Consider the following 21,116-nt stretch of genomic DNA (forward strand, 5'->3'; position numbering starts at 1 on the left):
CTTCAAAATGAAGCTTAGGCTTTGGATGAATCAGAATATTATCTACCTGCCAGTCCAATCATCAAAATCTCCACTCATACTCACAAGATCTCATACTGGACTGTCTCAAGGTACTTCTCTGCCTTTTGTTATTTTCATTTTTACTTACCCCTTTTACTCACCTTGCAGTAAGCCACCAACCATAAGGCAGTCCGTGGTTAAATCTTCTCCACATGGCACTTTGAACAATAGAAACTTAAAAGCACTAGCTGGGCATATTATGCACCATACTGCCTCTTACAGCAATTAAACTGAGAGAGCTCTGTCATTCGTATTGAGATACAAAATGCAGAACCACTCAGATGATGAAATTAAACTGTGAAAACAGTAGCAGGGATGTTAGTTTACTCCAAAGATCTGATACCACCACAATAGGTACCAACTAACACTCTTGACTCAAAATTATTCAATACTGCACCAAATCATAAAACAAAAGGGACAAAGCACACTTTAAATCACAGCTCACTGCTTTCACTTATGAAAGGCAAAAAAAGTAGGAATAATTTTCAAGGTATTTTGTGCTCAAAATGAGTTAAAAGAAAAAACCCTTAAATTCATTTTCCTCTAAATATTAAACTTAATTCACTTCTTATAAACAAAATGCTGTACGTATATTATTTTTAAAATGTTCTGAATGTCCTGGTGAAGACAAAGACTTTATACACTCTAAAAATGGCATGGCAAGAGGGTCAGAATGACCTGATATTTCTGACATCCTTTAACTAAAGTAGCCTTTAAAATGCAAGGCCAATTCCGAAATCATTTAGAAAATTTTCGTATTTATAACTTGAAAAATGATAGCTAAGAACAAGCTTATGAATCATTTTTTCCTTCACTAGGAAATAAGGTTATCTGTCTAATCAGCAAAACCCAATGTACTGCTTTCCCAAGTCTAAGTAGAGGATAACTCTTAATTAAGAGGTAACATCTAAATAACCAAAAATAAAATTTTATTTTCAATAAACACTACATGAAATTATTCCCCAGCTAAATCTAGATCCCACCAGAGGCAAAAACAATTTCAAAATCTGAATAACAGATCTCCCAACTCACATCCACCCAATTTGTTCATTCAAAAAACCTTATGTATACAATTTGTAAAGTAAAAATGCAAATTGGTACCATTGTTCCAAAGATTTTTATTTCAAATTCATTGGATTAAATTTTATTAAAAAAATAGAAATCTCACAAACTGAGAAAAGCCAGAAATAGAAAGAACAAGTTGGTACTTTTTTTTTTTCCTGAGAGGCAGAGCTAACAGCCATAAAGTGGTCTTTCTTCTCCCTAGCTTCAGTCAATTCAACATAAAAAACCAGCTTCCCTATTTCTAAGGCAGTTTGGAGCACTCTGAGCACTATCTGGTTTAGGTTAAATATTGTAGTCCTGTTAAAGACAACAGAGAAAGCTGAAGTGCTTTAAATTACACAACACACACTTCCAATTTATGTCATTTTCCAAATTTCTAAGCCCTGATTTTCTAGAACGTGGTTCCACTTTGTTAGCATGTCTTCTACTGTGCTGGAGTTCTTTTTGTAACAATAAGCCGATGAAATTAACTGAGTCTAAGCAAAAGTAAGCTTTTAGATGGTGAAATCTTGTATTCTGAAGCTTTCAAAAACTGATGATTTCAAAAGTAAAATATAAATTGAAGACCACCAGCCCACCAGTTTGTGTAGAAACTCGGTACATAGGCCAAAGGAATGGCATAACCTACAAACCAAATTCTGTGGCTTTAGGGCAGCATTAAGAATACAAAGTTAATTTGATAATCTCAGAAGCTTTCAACTTTGTCATTTCCCAACATTTGGTTTTCCTTTGAAATTATGTACTTATCTGTTATTCCACTAAAACCAAAGCCCTCATTCCAACCCAACATATAAGGTATTACAAATGCACTTTTACTTTTGTGTACTATGAAAATTGTCTCTAATGTATCTTAAACTAAAACTCTGTAATTTAAGCTCAAGCATAAAAGCTTGAATCTACTTAAGAAATAGTTTCAAATTATATTTTAGCTGATTTTAAAATATATAACACACATCTAACCCCCTCAATAGAACCCACAAATTCCCCTGGAATCACTGTAAAACATATCAAGTCTGATGAGGTTATTATCATAGTAAAGAACATGGGACTGGAAGTCAGGAGACTGGGATACTAGTCTTAGCTCAATCACTAATTTGCCACATGATTTTGGGCAAGTTACAACTTTTCTATATCTTAGTTTCATCATCTATATCATAAGGGGATTTGATTAGATTTCTAGAAACTGGCATTCTATATTTCTATGATGGCTGTGTTTATCAGCAAATGACATAGAGGAAAAAAACTATATGTGCTTGGCAGTAAGTGAACTGATGTCCTTAGATATGAAAATTTCATTTTAAAAATATTGAATGTTCAAGCTTCAACGTGCTTCTATAGACATATGGGGTAACTAGTTAATCAAAACCTCTATTAGCTTTAACAGGTAGCTAAACATTTCAAGTCAACACAATAAGCTGGTCTTTACAAACCCCGCTCTTCCTCCATATTCTTTCCTTGCTTCATATGAAGTCAGTAATGTTTGCCAAAAACAACAACAACAACAACAACAAAAAAAAACAGGGTCCAATCATTTCTAAAGTCATGGCTCTTTTCTTCACAAAGCTACAACTACAAAAGCTTTAGGTAACTCCCATCCTATTCCAATAAGCAAGCCCAATGTCACTTATCACAGTTCCAACTACTGAGTCTAATAGAAGATTCAAATCAGTTCAATTTGACAATATAAACCAAATCCTAATTAGCAATTTCATCCTATAAGTTTCCAGTCTCTCCTTTCCTCTAAGCCAAAGAGTTCTAATGACAAACAAAATGACTTAGATGCCAAGAAAGGAGAAACTTTTATTCGTTATTGAAAACCTTCATAGTTTCCACTGCAAGTATTCCACTCGGTAAATAAAAGGTACTGCTACTTCCCTAAACTGTCTTAATGATACTGATAATGGAGCACAACACTTCAGCTAAAAACTAGCCCCAGCCAAGAAGATCCAAGTGACACAAACCAAACAGATTTACCTGTTGGGAAATCTTTCCACAACAGAATGGATAAAGTCTACTAAATGAAGAGGAAGTCATTTCCATGTACCTCACAAAGTAAAACAGATAAGATAAAGCAGAGCCAAAAAAAAAAAAAAAAAAAAAAAAAAAAAAGCTAAGACTTTTAAACTGCCATTATTAAATGGAACTGTCCCTTTGACATTTTAAATCACAAAATAATTCTGTATTTTTATCAAAATTCTTACAACTTTCTTACTAACATACTCTTTCTAAATATGTTTATAGGACACACAAGCTTAAAAGTTAATGAATGGAAATAAATGGTACACTATGATTTGGAAGAATCTAAGTGTGATGACCAGACAAGAAATATGCCAGGCTGATATTATAAATGATGAAATAAGTTAAAAGGGTTTGACATCTTAGTTTCTCTGTTTAAAAGCCATGTTAATGGTACATTACCATTGTATTTTCAGGAAAGATATGAAGTCAGCCACATATTTGAGAAATCATTCTTTTGTTAAAATAAAACTACTTTTTAATGAATGCTCCCTTATAAAATTGTAACCCAAGAAAAGTTCCCTTCTCAGTAAAACTACCTCTTGAATCAAGTACTGAACAGGCTGGTAGTATTGTATATAAAGTACTTTTCCACATATACAGCCAAAAATGTCTATTTTAACAATTCTTTGAAACTAACACTTAAAGATACTTCAGTTTTTCTGTGAGTTGTTCTAAATCGTCCTGATTTTTCTTTTTTCCAAATATCCCTATAATCCCAGAAATCTGACTGCAGAATTCTAACAAATTTCACTGATATAGACACTTATAAGAGTAAGTATTAGTCCAATTGTTCCCTTAGCCTTTTACAATTTTGGTGTGCCAATTTCAATTTGCTACATAATAATTTTTAAAATTCCGTGTTTATATAATAATCATTTGTAACACATTAGCCATACCATTGAGGAGCAATTTATGCCAACTAGGGAAAAGCTTCGAATTATGTTAAAACAACATATTTATAACCCTAATATTACAAATGAATCTGTCTCCAAAGACCCAATTTATATTACAGTGTACAGATTTTAAAAGAATATTTAACCAATTTTTTTCATCCAATTCTCTTCATTCATTCAAACCAACAGACTTCTGCTCAATCTGCCCCTTCCCTGATATACTCCTATTTTTCCATGACAAAACGATGAGCATTTCTAGGGAAATCCAAGTCTTAGCAATAACACCAAGTTCTGAGATTTTTATATCTTTGAAAAAATTATCCAACATTTCATAAAAAGCAACTTATTACTTCAAAAAAGACATAAAAGTTAGCATTTTAGGCTAATCAAATCTTCAGTGCTTAACCTAGAAAATATCCCAAAAAAGGATCTTTAAATATTAGAACAGATCAACTTTGATAATAATGTGTGGTGAAAGTCACATCTTCTAAAGTTCAATTCCCTAAGACTGTGAAGCCACATCTCTACTGTCCTGTGTTATCAGGATTTGTTGTAGTGCTTTCAGTGCTCATAGGCTGTACATTGTCTGCCAGATTGTGTGCGTGCTCAAGAAACAAATCTTTAAGTACACTTAATTCCTTAGTCAGCAGTTTAATTTTTGCTTCCAAGCGTTCATTTTCTTCTTTAAGCTGGTTGACCCTCTGCAGGGTATCCTGGGCTTTCTGCTTGCTTTTTAATCGACTTTTTTTCACTGCCATGTTGTTTCGTTCCCTTCGCTGTCGATACTCGTCACTGTTCCTATCCATAGATGAACTTTTTTTGCTTTGCTTGCTGGGAGGTGCAGCTTTGCCTCCTCCCCCAGGACTGACTGGCACCACCTGAGGAACCTGCTGCAAACCACTGGCATGGGCCTGTGCGTGAATAACACTTATCCCGTTGGTCCCTGCAGCACTACTCTGTTGGGATGTCTTGCTCATTTGGACAGACTCTCCTTTCACCACAGCACAGAGTTAGAAACGGTGGGGAGGGGAGCAGAAGACACAAGTGACCGACACTTTCCACACTAAACTGCCAAGAAGTCTTCACATGCACCTGGAAGAAAAATAACAGGTTTAAAAGAGATTTTGCACTTGACTGTATTTAACATAATCTTAGCAATGATCTAGCCAACATTGTTTTTGTACTGGAAAAAAGTCTATGACAGAACTGCCAACTGTTCAAATGTTTCAGAAATCTCAAATCATTTAATTTGGAAGGATTATTAACAGGTCATCCCTTCCAGCTCTAGTACTATGGGAGGACAGATTGCATTTCTCCAAAAAACCATCCCTGATGAACATCTAGTTTAGCACTCAGAATCTCCAGTAATAGTCATTTCACAATCTCCCTAGACAGTTTTGTACATTGCCTAACTTTTCTTCCAGTTATAAGGAGATTGTCTAATATTAATTTAAATTATCCCTGTAGCCATCTAACACTATTACTTATTTGTTCAACAAGGAGTGAAAAAAAAAAAGTTTTCTTAGTGGATCTTTTTATATCCTTTCAATTTAATATTCTCTCCTAGGATCACCTTTTCTACACAGAGGCCATCCAATTATTGGCCCTTAGCTTTTTTATTCATCAGCTACATTTGGTATTCCCTCAAATATCTGATCCTGGGGTACAATCTGGGAACAGTCTGGAAATGGCAAAAGTCTCATAATCCTAAAGATTGTGGAGAGAAAGTTATCTAGAGATTGCTCCATAAAGGATGGGTTTGGACTATTAGATTTCTAAGTCCCCTTCTTTCAAGCTTTAACAATCTATGATTAGTTCTAATTTTGCTCCCTATGCTCCAAACTCAACTATTTTTTGATGCGGGGAGGGCTCCAAAAGGTTTTGAACAAGACTGGACAGAGTCACCATGAACCATACATACAGACATCATGCTAAGATAGAAAGAGAACATGAAAAATATATCTTTGGTTAAAAGATAAAAAACAGAAACATGACACTAAAGAAGGAGCATTGCATAATAGCTAAAGAGCTCATCTTGGAATCTGGAAGATCTGAGTTCATATCAAGAGTCTATAGGATTCTTGACAGATTTCTCTCTCTGTCCCAGGCCATGTTCTGAGACTAAAAGTTGCAGAGAAGGTACCTACTACCTGGACAAAAAGGAGTTCAAAACACCAATGAAATCACTGATCTGGTTTTAAAAAAAAAATAAGACACTAAAAATTTGGATTGAAATACCAGCAAATTTTTAACTTAGCCACAGGTATAATGCCAGAATCTCTAAAAATATCTAATCCATTTAGCTAAAAGAACATGACAACAAGTAAAGTAGATCAAAGTTCTGACTCGAAATTAATTTTCAGTTTACTATAATAAAGAGCTACAAAACCCTATTTCATGACACGCTACCCTGAAAAATGAATCCATGTGTCTAAATGTTTGTTAAACTAGATGCCACTCCTTACTGCATTCACAAATTAATCAAACATTCAGAAGTAAGCCTCACAGGCATACTGTTCTTAAGAAAATAGCAGGTTCCTACTACAGCAAATTCTAGATAGATCATACTGTCACTGAGCCTCAGCCTTTTAGGCAAAAGGATTATTTTTTATGGATAAATCATTACTGCTAAGTCAAAGAGATACATTAAAACCCTAAGTTTATATTTCAGCATCTCTTCAAATAAATTGAGCTCTTATGGTTAATGTACTGGTAAAAAAAGTCAGAGTATTCCAAGTATATACAAGGAACACAAATGGAAATCCTGGGTTCACATTTGACTAGCTACTACCTCAAAGCTTAGCCTAGTAGAAGCAGGGTGGTGGTGTCTTTATCCCTTTCATAAGAACCATTTCAAGTGTGAAGCATTTGGAAATACTTCAGATTAAAACTGGATCCGAAAACTGCAGCTTTCTGCCAACATTCTTATTGAGTCATAACTCTCAAATTCAACCAGGGCTTCCAAATCAGCATCATATTGAAGGCTCAGGACATTTTTATACAACAATGAAAAGAAACTCCAAAACCCATATGAGCTACAGCAAAAATGTAAAAAAAACAAAACTGTTTTAATCTATCATAATTTGATGCATCCTTTTTTTCTGATTCAATTAAATTTGAAGTTTTCCTCAATTTCTTTTTTTACCTTAACAAAGGCATGCACTTTGATTCAAGGCCTCCCAGAATCAAGATAAATGATTAAATTATTCTAATTCAAGATAATGATACTGAAATGTCTTCACTGTTCACAAAAGTTTGTGATTGATTATTGAGAGCAGATAATAGAAGAAAATGAAGCTCTCTTGGCTACCATCTTGTCTGTTTGCCTACAGCACAGCTACTCCTCTTTCCATTCAACTCACCATTTTCCCCAATTAACCATCCTATTTTTTAATGCCAACTGATTTGTCCATCTGCCTCATGCTTGTTCCCCTCTAGAACAAGTTTTAAAGTGGGTAAGTCTAAATGTAATTTATATTTGGTCCCACTATTTGTTTCCCAGTTTACAGGGAGCTATACAACTTGGGCACCTGAAAGAACCCATCTTCACATACCCCCATTTTTAATAACCTACTGAAAATGGTCTTAAAGCTTTTTATGGAATGAGGAGATGTGTTTAATGTTATTTTGACAGGGCAAAGCAATCTAAGAACAAGGAATTTAGCTCAAATATCAGCTCTGGAGGGCCATGCTTATGGCTATACTAAGGACTCATAGGTTGACCTTTGTTTACGCAATAGATAACTTAACTCTCTAAAGAAAGAAACTGAATTGATAGTCATAAAATGCTCCAAAATCCTTTATGTTAAAAGAGGTCTGAATAAATTAAGTTGCATACCTTTTCATGTCTTTATATAGACATGTACTTGGGCGAATGATGTACTTCTCTTCATAATACCATTAGAAGTCAAGAGATTTCCTCAAAGCTTTTGAAAAATGCCTTTAGGGTACCAATGTGAAGGCCACAATAATTTCATTTTTTTCAATTTTATTTACAATGAGAAAAAGTTTTTTGAGGACCATAGGATCTACTTTAAGAATAAGCTAAACTCAAGTTCTTATCTTTAAGGAACTATGATAAAAGGATATTCCATCCACCTCTTTGTGGAATGATTAACCCTCAGGTATTATGTCATAATAACCCACTGTACATTTTCACACTTTTTCAAAATAATGATCAGTTGTGCTGATTTTTTTTTCTTTCTCTTTCCTTTTTTTTTTTTAAAAATATTATCATATAGAATGGTCCTAAGGGATTTGAAAACATACTGAGGAAAATTAGGACAATGTGAAAAAACAGAAGATGTAAAAACACCAACACTGCCTCGTTAGAATTAATTGAAATGATCTGTCTTGTATCACCAAGAATTTGTGGAAAAGTAATTTCAATAAATTGAACTCTAAATCAAAATGACTGAAAACTCAAACAAGACATACAGATTTTTATTAAGTAAAAATATGATTCACTAGTACCCCTATTTTCTAATTCAGACTTAGGTAATGATATATACTTCTCAGATCACCTAATCAAAAGTCAAAAGAATTTTAACTCAGCCTTTAATTTCATAATTGAGAAAAAGAGGCCCATACAGACTAACTAATCCAAAATCACATAGTAGTACAGCTGAACAACTCACCAAGTTTTACCACAATTATATGTGGATTTTTTCCCAAAACTTGGTTTTAAAACTGAGTTTAAAACATTCTAAAATCAATATACTAGGGCACAAAAAAACCTATAGCATACAAATGCAATAAATTATTAACGTGCAGTAAGCAATTATGAATATGAAGAATTCAGAGACATGAAATTTATATGAACTGATGCAGACCAAAATAAACAGAACCCAGAAAACACTATACACAGTGTTCATAATGGGATAAATGAACAGATAAATAAAAAGAAGTTAAACTCTGAGTAATGGAAAAATCAATGAAAGTTCCAGAGAAGATATAATAAAACACAGAAGGATAGGGGATTACCATGAAAGATGACTGATGCTATAAAAGCAGTGGTGAGAAGCAATGAAGACAAAAGGTATTAAAATGTATTTTTTTTCAACAAAGGGATATGGAAATATTTTAAAAAACTAAAAACATTATTATTTGTTAAATAATGCTCATGAGGGAAAAAAGAAAAGTTTGCCTGTAAAGTGGAAAAACAAGAAAAAATGCACTTGCCTAATTTCAATTCAACCAATATTTATTAAGTGCTTCTGGGTTTGGAAAAATGGAGAGATTCAAAATTTATTTATGTCCCTACATTCATGGAGCCAGCCTGGTGGAAGGGATGGGCAAATCTACAAATAACGACAAGGTAAGTGAATAAGGATCTAAAAGGAAAAAGCATGAGGATCAATTTATTCAGGTAAAGGAGAAGGGGTCTAGTTATCAGGATGCCCCTCTTCCACCCTACCCCCAGTGGGACAAAAAGAGTGCCCCTCAAGAAAATACATTTTCTTTTAAAAACAAAACCAAACAAAAACAACACTCCACATTTTCATCACTCCTCTGATTACTTCTGCTCACCATTTTCATTAACTTCATGTTCATTTCAAATTCTTTTGCAGCTGTGATAAATTTTCGTACCTACCTCTTTTCCCAGATGATTCTCAGAATATTACATGATCATCCACAATACTTTCTACATCCAGTATGTAAACTGCAAGAAATTAGAATTGATTCCCATAAACAAACAAGAATATTACTATATCTCAATTTAGATCTATATCATAATCTGACATTCCCTCACAACTAGCTTATTAAAACCCAAGAGTTTTTCTAAACCTATTCCTATTATTTTACCAGTTTCAAACTATCGGTGTAAAAATATGTTTCTTTTTGGTAATGACATAATATCGTTCACCTTCCTGATATTTAGAAACATACTTGATCCCAATGGGCCAATATTATAAGTCTGGGTTGTCAAATACACATTTCGCAAACAAACCAAAAATTAAGCCTTTTTGGAAAGAACATTTAGCTTTTTATTTCGTTCATCAAGCCCCAGATGCCCTTATTGCTGGTCCCCAAACTAGTATTTAGCACTTCACTCCAGAGGTCAAAGTTAGCAGCCAGCAAGAGAATGGGCTACTTCTCCAATCCAGGGAGGAGGTGGGGTATGTTTTCCCCAGGGGAGGAAGTGTTGACAGAGAATATTGGGTTGTGCTCCTACAGCATGATAGGAAGTGATATTCCCCTCCCACACAAGAGAGAACAAAACACTCTTCCAGTATTACTGTAGGAGAGCCAGAAATTAGTTCCCCAGGGCCTAATTGATTGAGGGGCAGGGGTAGCTCTGAGGAAGTCACAGGGGAGAGGGAGGTGGCTCTGACTAGGAAGACAAGGAAAAAGTGGAGATTCATTTGACATTTTGGGAGCATTACCAGGTCTTGATCAATTATATATTAGGTCCTAGTCAAAGAACTTCTTTATGGGATTAACTTTCAATGTGACATTGGGCAAATCCCATCCCATTTTGGTACATACTCAGTTTTCCCATTAGCTGAATGATATTGGTCTAGGTGGTGCTCTTAAAGAACTTTTCCAGTTCTGACAATTTATGATTCTAGATTTCCCATATTGGGTTCCAGGCTTGTGGGCAAGAGCAGGGGAAGGGCATCAAATTTATTAGAGCTTGGAGAGAAGAGGAAGGTGGGCTGGGGTCCACTCTGATGGAGGAGGAACAGCACAAAAAGATAGTGAAGGTGAACTGGGAAAACAAGGAAAAGGAGACAAAGAGCAGTCTTGGGCTTGAGGTCCCCTAGCAGAAGAAAATAAAATAATAACATTAATAGTAAATAATAAAAATACCTGACATTTACACAGCACTTTAAATGCTTTTCATATATTATCCTATTTAACCCCATAAAGAAGTTGTTTAGTGCTATTATTTTATTTCTATTTTATACTCATGGACACAGAAGGTAAAGTTAAACGACTTGCCCAAGATCATTCACTTAAGTAGGAGATAGCCAATGTCCAACTCAATACTCTACAAAGTCCAATCAGTACAACAAGGGTTCTTATCCTGAGACTTGTGAACTTGGGGGAAAAAAACCAAACTTGTATTTCAATATAATTTATTTCTTTTGTAATATTAGGTATTTTATTTTATTCATTTAAAAACATTACTCTTTAGTTAAATGCTTTCTCAATGGGTGTGGGAGGGACTGGGGAGAGGAAGAGAATTTGAAACTCAAATGAATTTACATTCATTTACGCCCATTATTCAGAGAAGGGATCCAGAAGCTTCAGCAGATGTCACAGGGGATTTATGATACAGGAAAGCGTAAGAACCCCAGCGCCTCAGAAGTGTTCCCCACCCCCCACCAGCATGCCTAAAATCCTCTTCCTGGATAAAATCGAACTTTTTCTACCAGAAGTCATTCCCAATCCCTGTCCTGGCTCTCCTTTAATGATTATACCCATTTTATCCTATACATATTTCATTTGCACATAGTTGTTTGCAAGTTGTCTCCTCCATCAACACTGAGAACTGGTAGGTGCAAGGGATGTTTTCTGCCTTTCCTGAAATCACTAGCGTTTAGACCAGTGCCGTGCACACCGAAAGAGCTTAATAACTGATCAGATTATCAACCCACAGGTTTCAAAACACGAAGGAAATTCAGGGATCCAAGAAGTGACTGGTCTAAGATCAGTCAGGTAAGTAAACAATGGAGGCGGGATTCAAACTCTCCTAGCCCTCCCCCTGCCCCCCGCCAGCTTCTTTCCACTCCGCGCACCCCACTAAGCCTCCCCAGGGCAGGGAGGTAAGGGGTCTCCTCCTCCCCGAAGGCGAGGGGAGGGCCAGGGCCTTCCTGCCCCGCCCCTCTCTTGGGCTCTGGGTGGGAGCCAGGGATGACCTCACCGCACCAGAGGGTGGGTGTTGCCAGCAGGTTGCATCAGACGCTGCACACGGAGCCGCTTCCCCCCCACCCCACCCCCCGCCGCCATCCACACCCCGGGTCACGCGGGGACTTCCCCGGGCGGCGACGGCATTCGGGGCTCGGGTCCCGCCACAGCCAGTCCCCACTTCCTGTGCCCGGCTCTAGAGCGCGCCCCCAGCGGCCCCGAAGCGTAGCTTCGTGCTCACGCGAGCGGCCGGCTCCGCCGAGGCCTCCAACATCTAACCAAGCCCGGCTCGACCCGACCCGTTCGAGCTCCCCAAAGCCGCCTTCACCCGGCCCGACCCAGCTCCTTACCTAGGGGGGGCCTCCACCCGAGGCGAACCCAGCGAGGCCCCCGCTAAGGCGCGACCCCAACGCCTGACTTCGAGGATTTGGAACCGGCGAACAGCGAGAAACGATTGCGAAACCAACCAACCTCTCGCTCCCGCCCGGGCCGCGCTAGCTCTTGCTCTCACACCCTCCTCCCCTCCCCCTTTCCCAGCACCATTTACAAGCTGCCGGCCCCTGAACCAATGGGAAAGCCCCATGCCAGAGGATGATGAAACCTGTGCCCTCAACTGGCATCTCTGTGAGCCAATAGCAAGCAGAGCTTCTGGAAGGGGGCCGGGCTCAGGAATTCCTCTTTGCTTTAAAGTGACAGGCACTAGGAGGGTGTGGCTGAACCCCACCAGGCTCCTCCTCCTTTTCCCCCCACACCTGGACACCGCAGGCTAAACTCTTCCTCTGCCCGAGGGACTGGCCCTTGGAGTGGCTCCGAAGCCACGCTACTGCAGTTTCGCCATACCTGAGCCAATATAGACTGAGCGGTTGCAATCGCCCCGAGCTTGGCGGGAGACCGAAAAGGGCAACATGTGTCCGGGGCCGGGGAGTCCCGCTGTGATCCACCCTCCTTCCCGTCCCGCGCGTAGCGTGTTCGGGCTTTACCCGAGGAGGAGGAATAACTCTCCCTAGTCCCCAACCCCACGGCGGCGTGGCCGATGCCTCCAGCTCCTTCCCGAGCGAGGTGCTAACCTCGAGGAACCCTGCAAGGACGAGCCACGGAGCCCTCCCCCTGCCCGAGCTTAGTGCCCTCGCTATCTCCGAGCTGAACCACTTCACGAAGTATTAGAAGAATTTGTGTCTCTAAAAATGCCCCCTTTTTTAAATATATAAAAAGTCTCGTAAGTGATATGAGTAATTTCACCATCTCCTAGAGGAGCCTATCAGTGGCTCTCATCGAAAAGATAATTTAGCTGAATCCCCAATTAAGATCGAGTACTGAGGGATTACAGGCGGTGTGTAGAACGTTTAATTTAGAAGGTTTGTAGCTGATCGAAATAAAATCCTTCCAATTTCTCGAGGATACTTCTGAGTTTTGACTCTTTAGTTCTTAAGCATTGGAGGGAAATGCAAGCTTAAAAAAAAAAAAAAAAAAAAAAAACCCTCACAAACCAGGAGTTTTACAGTATTCATACTGCTAGTATAATAAAGTTTGTAGTAAAAGTCCTAAACCTTTACTCATACACTTCCCAAAAAGGAGAAATAATCACACAAAATGATTTGTGGTACAATTCTCATAATTAAGTGAGATCTTTAACAAAATGATACTAATTCATTTTTTAAAATCAGAAAGCACCTTTTTTTCTGGATGAGTAGAATAAATTGATTGGTTTGATTGCTTCCTCTTTAGCAATTCTTATCACATTAGAAATAGGTCGTCTGAAAGAGGAAATAGTTTCTTCATCTCTTCAGGGCATAAAATTGTTTTGAGGAAAAGCTAACCTGATTGTAAAACACTTGCAAAACATAACTATATAAATTATACATTATAAATTACATTATGAAACAGCACTGGAGAGCCACCATAGTGTAGTGGCTAGAGAATTGCCTTTGTGGCTAGCAGGTTGGTGTCTCAAGACCCACCTCTGATACATACAGATTATGTGATCCTGAACAAGACCCTTAATCTCTTAGTGCTTTTACGGGCTCTCTCAAAATCAAATTGTAGGAAAAGATTGCACTGGTGGAGGAATTCCTTTTACCAATCATAGATCTTACCAAGCCTGGAAAGTTACACAAGAGGGATTTGAACCAGGTCCCCTTAAATTCAAGGCTCTTTCCATAATACTATACTGCCTCTTATTATATTAATCAGGAGGTGATCTATTATTCTTTTGCATATGATAATCTTTAAGTTTTATCACAGAAAAACCAATGTCTATACTTTTTACTTAGTTTTTTTTTTTTTTTTTACATTTTTAATGGAAATTTGACAGTCCTCTGATCTACACATTTTACAAAATTGATCTCATTATTCCAAAACGAATGCTAAATTTGACTTCCAGGCCAGGGACTTTGCACTTTACCCTTGTCTTTTTTCAAGACCTGCCACTGGTTCCCTCAGGATATTAGGCCAACAGAATTTAGAGATCTAGTCTAATTTTTTTAGATTAAAATATACTGACCTTCTCTCAAAAAGTGGTGACCTATTTATAGTTGTTCCAGCAAGTTAATCAAAGTGCTGAGTGAGTCTGGGCAGCTTTTCATTCTCTTAGTCCAATATTCATTCTAATGATACGATGTTCCTTGTAACATTCTGCCTCAAAGATGGCTGAATCTTCACTGATTTTCAAGGTCCTCTGCTAGTCTGCTTGTGTCTATGTCATATACTGGGCTAAACAGATTATATTTCTAGGAGTTCCAGGAAGTGAATGGAGTTAGGATACAAAAGTCCTTGATGGGCCTATAATTCAACCACAAATTAAACATTAAGCTTTTACTATAGGCAAAACTACATATTTTCAGCAATGAGGATGAACAAATGGTTGATTCCACGGATAGGTGTTATATAAAAAAGGGTGTAACAAGGAATAAAAGGAAAATTCACCTGTATGTAAAAATTTTGAATTCAAAGATCACTTTCAATAAGTTTCATTTCTATTACTTTATATGCATTTTATGTTTATTGAACTGAGTACAGATAACTGATCTGAGTATATATGCTTCTGAGTACATTCTCTATAAGAATCTAAGCTTCTCAAGGGCAGAGACTTTCATTTCTGTTTTTTTATCTCTAGTTGAATGCCTTCAGTATAGTAGGTGCTTTGTGAGATTGAATTGATTGATCTGACACCTGAACTAAGTCTTTCAAGAAGAAAAGAGAAAGATTCCAAAAACTAAAGATAAATAAACTGTATTCCAGGGGGAGGATGAATGCATAGAACAGAAGAGAGCAAAATGTAATTGGGGACAGCTAGGAGTCTAGTGTAGCTAGAGTGCATGAAAGGAAATCATGATACATGAGATTAAAAGAGCAGATTGAAGCTAGATTGTGGACCATGACTTATAGACTAAGAATTTTGTGTTTCATGCTATAGATAATAAAAAGCCATCAAAGGTTTTTTGAGGGCGGAAAAGTAACATGATTGGACCTATGGATGAGGTTCTCTCCACCTCTCTCTTATTTAAAAAAAAATGAGAACCACATGTTTCAAGGACTATCTCCTCAGCATGTAGCATGGGGGTGTTTTTTTGTGAACAGATATTTCTAACTCCCATATACCTGTCTCCATCCTTCTCCCAGGAAGAACTTAATTCCTACTGTGAATAAAAGAAGGAAGTTGTGGCCAGAGGCTACTATGTTCTCAGAGAGATGGGGTACTAGGACAGAATTATATCTTTTTGGTCCTTTCAATATTGTTGTCTAGGAAATGTGATCAGGCTCAATCTAATTTTTAATCACTGTTCTATTACTGAGAGGAAATGGGACCCCAAACATTATATCCAAAACAACCACTTTGCTGCCAAATACCAGTTTATATAGCACTTAGCCAAGAAAACCCCTTTATCTGGGTAATTTTGATTATATTACATTAAAAAGGTTTTACATAAAATCAATGCAACTACAATTAGAATGGAATATAATTCATTTCCCAATTGATAAATGATCAAAGGATATGAACAGGCAGTTTTTCAGATGAAGAAATTAAAGATATCATTTATAAGAAAAAAATGTTCTACATCTTGATTAGAAAAATGCTAATTAAAATAAAATTGAAGTATCACTTCACACATAAGATTGGCTAATATGACAGAAAAGGAAAATGATAAAATGTTGGAGAAGATGTGGGAAAATTAGTACACTAATGCAACTGCTGGTGGAGTTGTGAAATGATTCAGACATTCTAAACAACAATTAATTTGGAATTATACTCAAAGAAAAATCAAACTGTGCAAATCCTCTGATCCAGCAATACCATTTTAGGTCCCAAAGAGATTATAAAAAAGGGAAAATGACCCACATATACAAAAGTGTTTATAGCAGCTCTTTTTATGGTGGCATAGAATTGGAAATTGAGAAAATGATCATCAGTGAGGGAATGGCCATACAACTTGTGGCATATGAATATAATTTAATACTATTGTCTTATAAGAAATGAGCAGGCATATTTCAGAAAATCCTGCCAAGTATTACATGAACTGATGTTGAGTGAAATGAGCAGAACCTGAAGAACATCATCCACAATAATAGCAACATTGTTCAATGATCAACTAGACTTAGCTCTTCTCAGTAATACAATTATCTAAGACAATTCCAATAGACTTTGCTATCTGCATCCAGAGAAAGAACAATGGAGCCTGACTGTGGATCAAAGCATATTATTTTCACTTTTTTTGCTTTTTGGGGCTTTTTCATAGCTTTTCTTCCCTTTTCTTCCGTTTCTTCCTTTACAACATGACTACTGTGGAAATATATTTAACATGATTGCCCATGTATAACCTTTATCATAACACTGCTTGCTGTCTTGGGAAGAGAGGAGGGGAAGGAGGGAGGAAGTAAAATTTGAAATTCAAAATAACATGCAAAAATGAATGTAGAAAATTATCTTTACATATAATTGGAAACAATAAAATACTATTTACAAAAATAAAAAAGAAAACCCATTTATCCAAATTGGTAGCAAAATAGAAATCAGAGAGTGTACACTGGAGAATATATTACAGACAACACAGAATGAAGGAGCTTTCTCATTGGCTACAAGGCATCCTCAGCTCAATCATGAAAACCTAGATCTCACTCAAGGGAAAGTTCTCAGCAAACTGAAGACAGGTTCATGATAGAAACTTCCAGGTCCTCTCCTATCTTCCCAGAATCTTTTCCTTTACCTGCATGAAGTGGGCTTAAACTCTTCTTCTCTTAAAGCTGGAAGCCAGAAGCAACTTGAAGTTGGAAAACTCAAAGACTGAAACTCTTACTCTTTGACTATAAAGGGCTAAAACTGAGCAGATACACTGAGGTTCGGACAACAAGCACTTAAGGCTAATTACCAATTGGTCAATACTCTATTAGCATTTGCTTGGAAAATGGCCTGCTCCACCATTCTGTGCTGGCTCAATCTGTTGGTCTATAGAGAGATTTGGAGGAGGGATTAAAAGGTGGAGTAAGAAAGTCGGAGTGACTCCTGTTGGGATTCCTGTCGTCATTCCTCTCATGTCCTGTCCACAAAGAATAAAGATCAAGGTCTTTTGCTTATCCTGACTCTGGCTGATTCTAAAGCAGGGGTCTTCAAACTTTTTAAATAAGGGGCCATTCACTCCCTCAGACTGTTGGAGGGCCAGACTATAGTAAAAACAAAAATTTTGTTTTGTGGACCTTTAAATAAAGAAACTTCATAGCCCTGGGTGAGGGGGATAATCGTCCTCAGGGGCCGCATCTGGCCCTCAGGCTGTAGTTTAAGGACCCCTGTAATCTAAAGTATCCAGGGTGCTAAAGCAGTCATCACATTTGATAACTCAAACTTCCCTTTCTTCTTCTCCCCCTCCTCCTGCCTTCTTCCCTCTCCTCTCTCCCCAAAAGGCTAAGAATATTGATCTCTATCAGTCAAGAAGAGAGTTCCATATCAATTGACTTTGGGATTTGTCAAAAGATTTTCTCAGAGGTTAATGCTCTGAAAAGTAAGATTTTTCACCTTTTAATTCTGTCCACTTGAGACATGAAAAGCATTATCGTGCCTTCTCAAAAATTAGAAAGGATTCAAAACAGGCAGCAGAGGAAAGAATCATCTGGGACAGAGGTATATTTTGGTATGGAAGGTGAGAAGAATAGAGAAAACTTAGTACTTAGGTAAATGGAATTGAAGAGTTATAGTTACTGGTGGTCTTAAAATTAGACAATGAAATGTGACAAGACATCCTGAAATTTCATCAGTTCTCATAAGTTCAATAATTACTTTTTTAAAACTCCCAGATCTGTTATATACCAGTCCTAATTTATTTCCAAAGCTCCAGTCCCACACTGACCATCGTTGGACATCTTTATCTAGATATGGATATCTGCATATATATAGCATAGATATCTCAAACTCAACACATCTAAGACAGAGATCATGATCTTTACCTAAAGAACTTACCTGCTTCAATACAGACACCATCATCTTTCTAGTTATGCAGAATCTCAATGTGGGTCATTCAACAGTTAACAAAAGAGATTTACTTAGCCATATCAGAAGAATATTTTAAAAAGAATATACATTGAGGATGCCTCAAGGTGCTTCAGCTGAGCAAAGCTCCAACAAGCACCACAAGAGCATTCAAAGCTCCTCTTGGCTATTTTTTTTTACTCAGGTGACCAAGAAGTGGTCCCCTAAATCAATCCAGCCTTGAAAACTATTTCCAGTCTAATTAGCATGAGGACACCATATATGACAAAGAAAAAAGAAATGTAAAATAGAATTCATTCTTCTGCAACCCACTTCTACTTTTATAAGTGGCAGAGTTGAAGAAAAGATGGCAAAAGATGCCAAAAATCACATTTTTTTAGATCAACTATAAACTTTTTATTCGTTGTTATTCTAAAATGAGATCCTTGTCCCAGTGACCAAATGAGTTGGGTATACTAATGGAAAAGCAGAATCATAGCACCCTTGTCATTATCACTATTAATAAGACCAAAGTACAAAAAGAAATTGTAACAGCTTATAGGTTTTCTCTGAACAAGAAAATAAAGGACTTATTTGATTATATTAGTGTATATCCAAAGGCAATAAGAAATAGAATTTCATAGGATACAATCTTCTTTATTGCAGTATTTAATAATAAGCATTTGCAAAAAGACCACTTTGAAAATAAATGTAGCTTATGTTCCAACATCTGTTGCTGAGGAAAGGGAAGTAGAAAACTTTTATGAAAAACTTGATAAAACCCAAGGAAATCAAATCAATATGTTCCTTAATACTCAATGATTTCAATGTATAGGTGGACACGGGAGGGAATAATGAAAAACATATTGGAAATTATGGTTCAGGAGTAAAAAATGAGAAAGTTCAGTGACTTGTAGATATGTAGAAACCTTCTACCAATTATATAGGATTTTTGAAAAGTCTTAGTAAAAAGTCTATGGAAAAGTCAGTTAAAGCGTAAAACTGCACTAAGAATTTGGAACATCATTTATAATGAATACATTTTTCAAGGAGAAAATTGGGAGGTAATGGACATAGAGCCAAATGATATTTTTTAAAAAATGATCATAATTCAGCAAGCAGGAAGTGACCAAAGTCCTGATAGGATATAATATACAAATGAGTCATTTGTATAAAAATCACTATTTTGTTAGAGCAAAAATCAAAATCAATACCAAATCGGAAGAAAGGATAAAGATTAATAAGATAATGAGGCCCAATTGAAACAAGTTTAATATAACCAATCAAAGCAAACTGCTGTTGCTGAAAAACAGGAAACAAATTAATAGGCTCAGTTATAAACTATGTCACACCAATCAAAATCAGTCACATAATAAGAAGGACAAAGGAGCCTAAGAAATATCTCAGCCAACAAATATTTAATCCCTCTGCCAAGTGAATATACAAAGTAGTTAAAAACTACACTAATTTAGAATATAAATTTATTTGTAAAACATCATGGAGAGATATAGAAATATACATATATACATATATGTAGAAAATTTTTACTAGAAATGACAATTTTGAATGCACTGAGGATCAATCTCTCAAGATATCTTAAATAGGAGAAATATTAAATGTTGGGGAAAATCTTGAACTTTTTTATTTTAAAAAACAGAAAAAATATAAATGTAAATTTTAGGAGAATAATCTATATGCATATATAATGTACATGCATATGCATATAGAAATTATATATATATATATATATACACATAGCAACAGAGATACATATTTAAGGCATCTTTGATGAAGGTATACAAAAGAAATAGGTTACATATCTATCTACATCTCCATATCTATACAGTCCCACAATTGACTATGTGATGAAAAGAAAGCAAAACCTCACAAAGCTAATTGTCTGTTAACTCTATAAACTAATTTGATTCGTTAGTGCAAAAGACAATTTAACGAACAAGATTGGCCCTTATTTGTAAAGCATACAGTTGTTATGTACTTTTCTTTATCAAATGGAAAGCTATTCAAGTATAAGGTTGCTCTCATTATTTTGTAACAATATTTATGCTGTTTTACTCAACTCTTTGCAGGGATTGTGGGACATTCATCTGAGAGTTTGCTTGGTTTTTGCTATATAACTTAAAAAATTTGTCAGCAAAACTAAAAACATTTATTAAGTGAATGAATGAATTATAATAACAAGCATTTATTAAGCACTTACTATTTGTTAGGCATTATGCTGGGCTCTGGGGATACAAATCCAAAGAATGAAAGATTCCTTGCTTTCAAGGAGCTTCTTCCTATGTCTCCCTGAATAAAACTCTTTCTTCCTACTTTTCTTCCTTTGATCTAAGGATGACTTTCTAGGCACTCAAACTTGACATTCTGCAACTTTCTTTTTCTGAAAATAATAACTTTCCCATTTTAAAACTACAGTCTGCCTCTCTTTTAAAATGTCTTCTAATGCAAGTTATTCTTTCTTTAAATCTTTATCAACTCTTGCCCAAACTTTTAAAAAAGTAACATTAGTTTTAAAAATATAAACTAATCTTTAAAAATAATTGATCTATTTACATGTTGCTTCCTTCATGATAAATGTGGAATTAGTGATAAATGGTCACGAATATATCAATTTCAATATTGATGTGTGTTGCCTAACCTTCTGAAGTAAGTCACAATGTGTAATTTCTTAGTCTGGTTTAGCAATGCCTAGTTTTGCAAAAATAATTTTAATTTTTAGAGGAACTTGAGATTCCTAGATCACATTCAAGAGA

At 36.3% G+C, this 21,116-nt stretch overlaps 1 protein-coding gene across 1 annotated transcript; it reads right to left on the reverse strand.

Moving 5' to 3' along the window:
- Window positions 1-1,158: 1,158 nt before the first annotated feature.
- Window positions 1,159-13,491, reverse strand: CEBPG (CCAAT enhancer binding protein gamma). The gene is made up of 3 exons (XM_051979737.1): window positions 12,242-13,491; window positions 9,631-9,699; window positions 1,159-5,129 (listed from the first exon to the last, which is right to left on the reverse strand). The coding sequence occupies exon 3, from the start codon at window positions 5,012-5,014 to the stop codon at window positions 4,562-4,564; it is 453 nt and encodes a 150-aa protein (XP_051835697.1). The 5' UTR covers window positions 5,015-5,129; window positions 9,631-9,699; window positions 12,242-13,491; the 3' UTR covers window positions 1,159-4,561.
- Between the last annotated feature and the right edge of the window lie 7,625 nt (window positions 13,492-21,116).

Source organism: Antechinus flavipes, chromosome 2, assembly GCF_016432865.1.
Source record: "Antechinus flavipes isolate AdamAnt ecotype Samford, QLD, Australia chromosome 2, AdamAnt_v2, whole genome shotgun sequence".
Taxonomy (NCBI): Eukaryota; Metazoa; Chordata; class Mammalia; order Dasyuromorphia; family Dasyuridae; genus Antechinus; species Antechinus flavipes.

Coding starts and splice junctions, on each gene's coding strand:
- CEBPG (XM_051979737.1), bottom strand. CDS start 5,014: ATGAGCAAGACATCCCAACAGAGTAGTGCTGCAGGGACCAACGGGATA.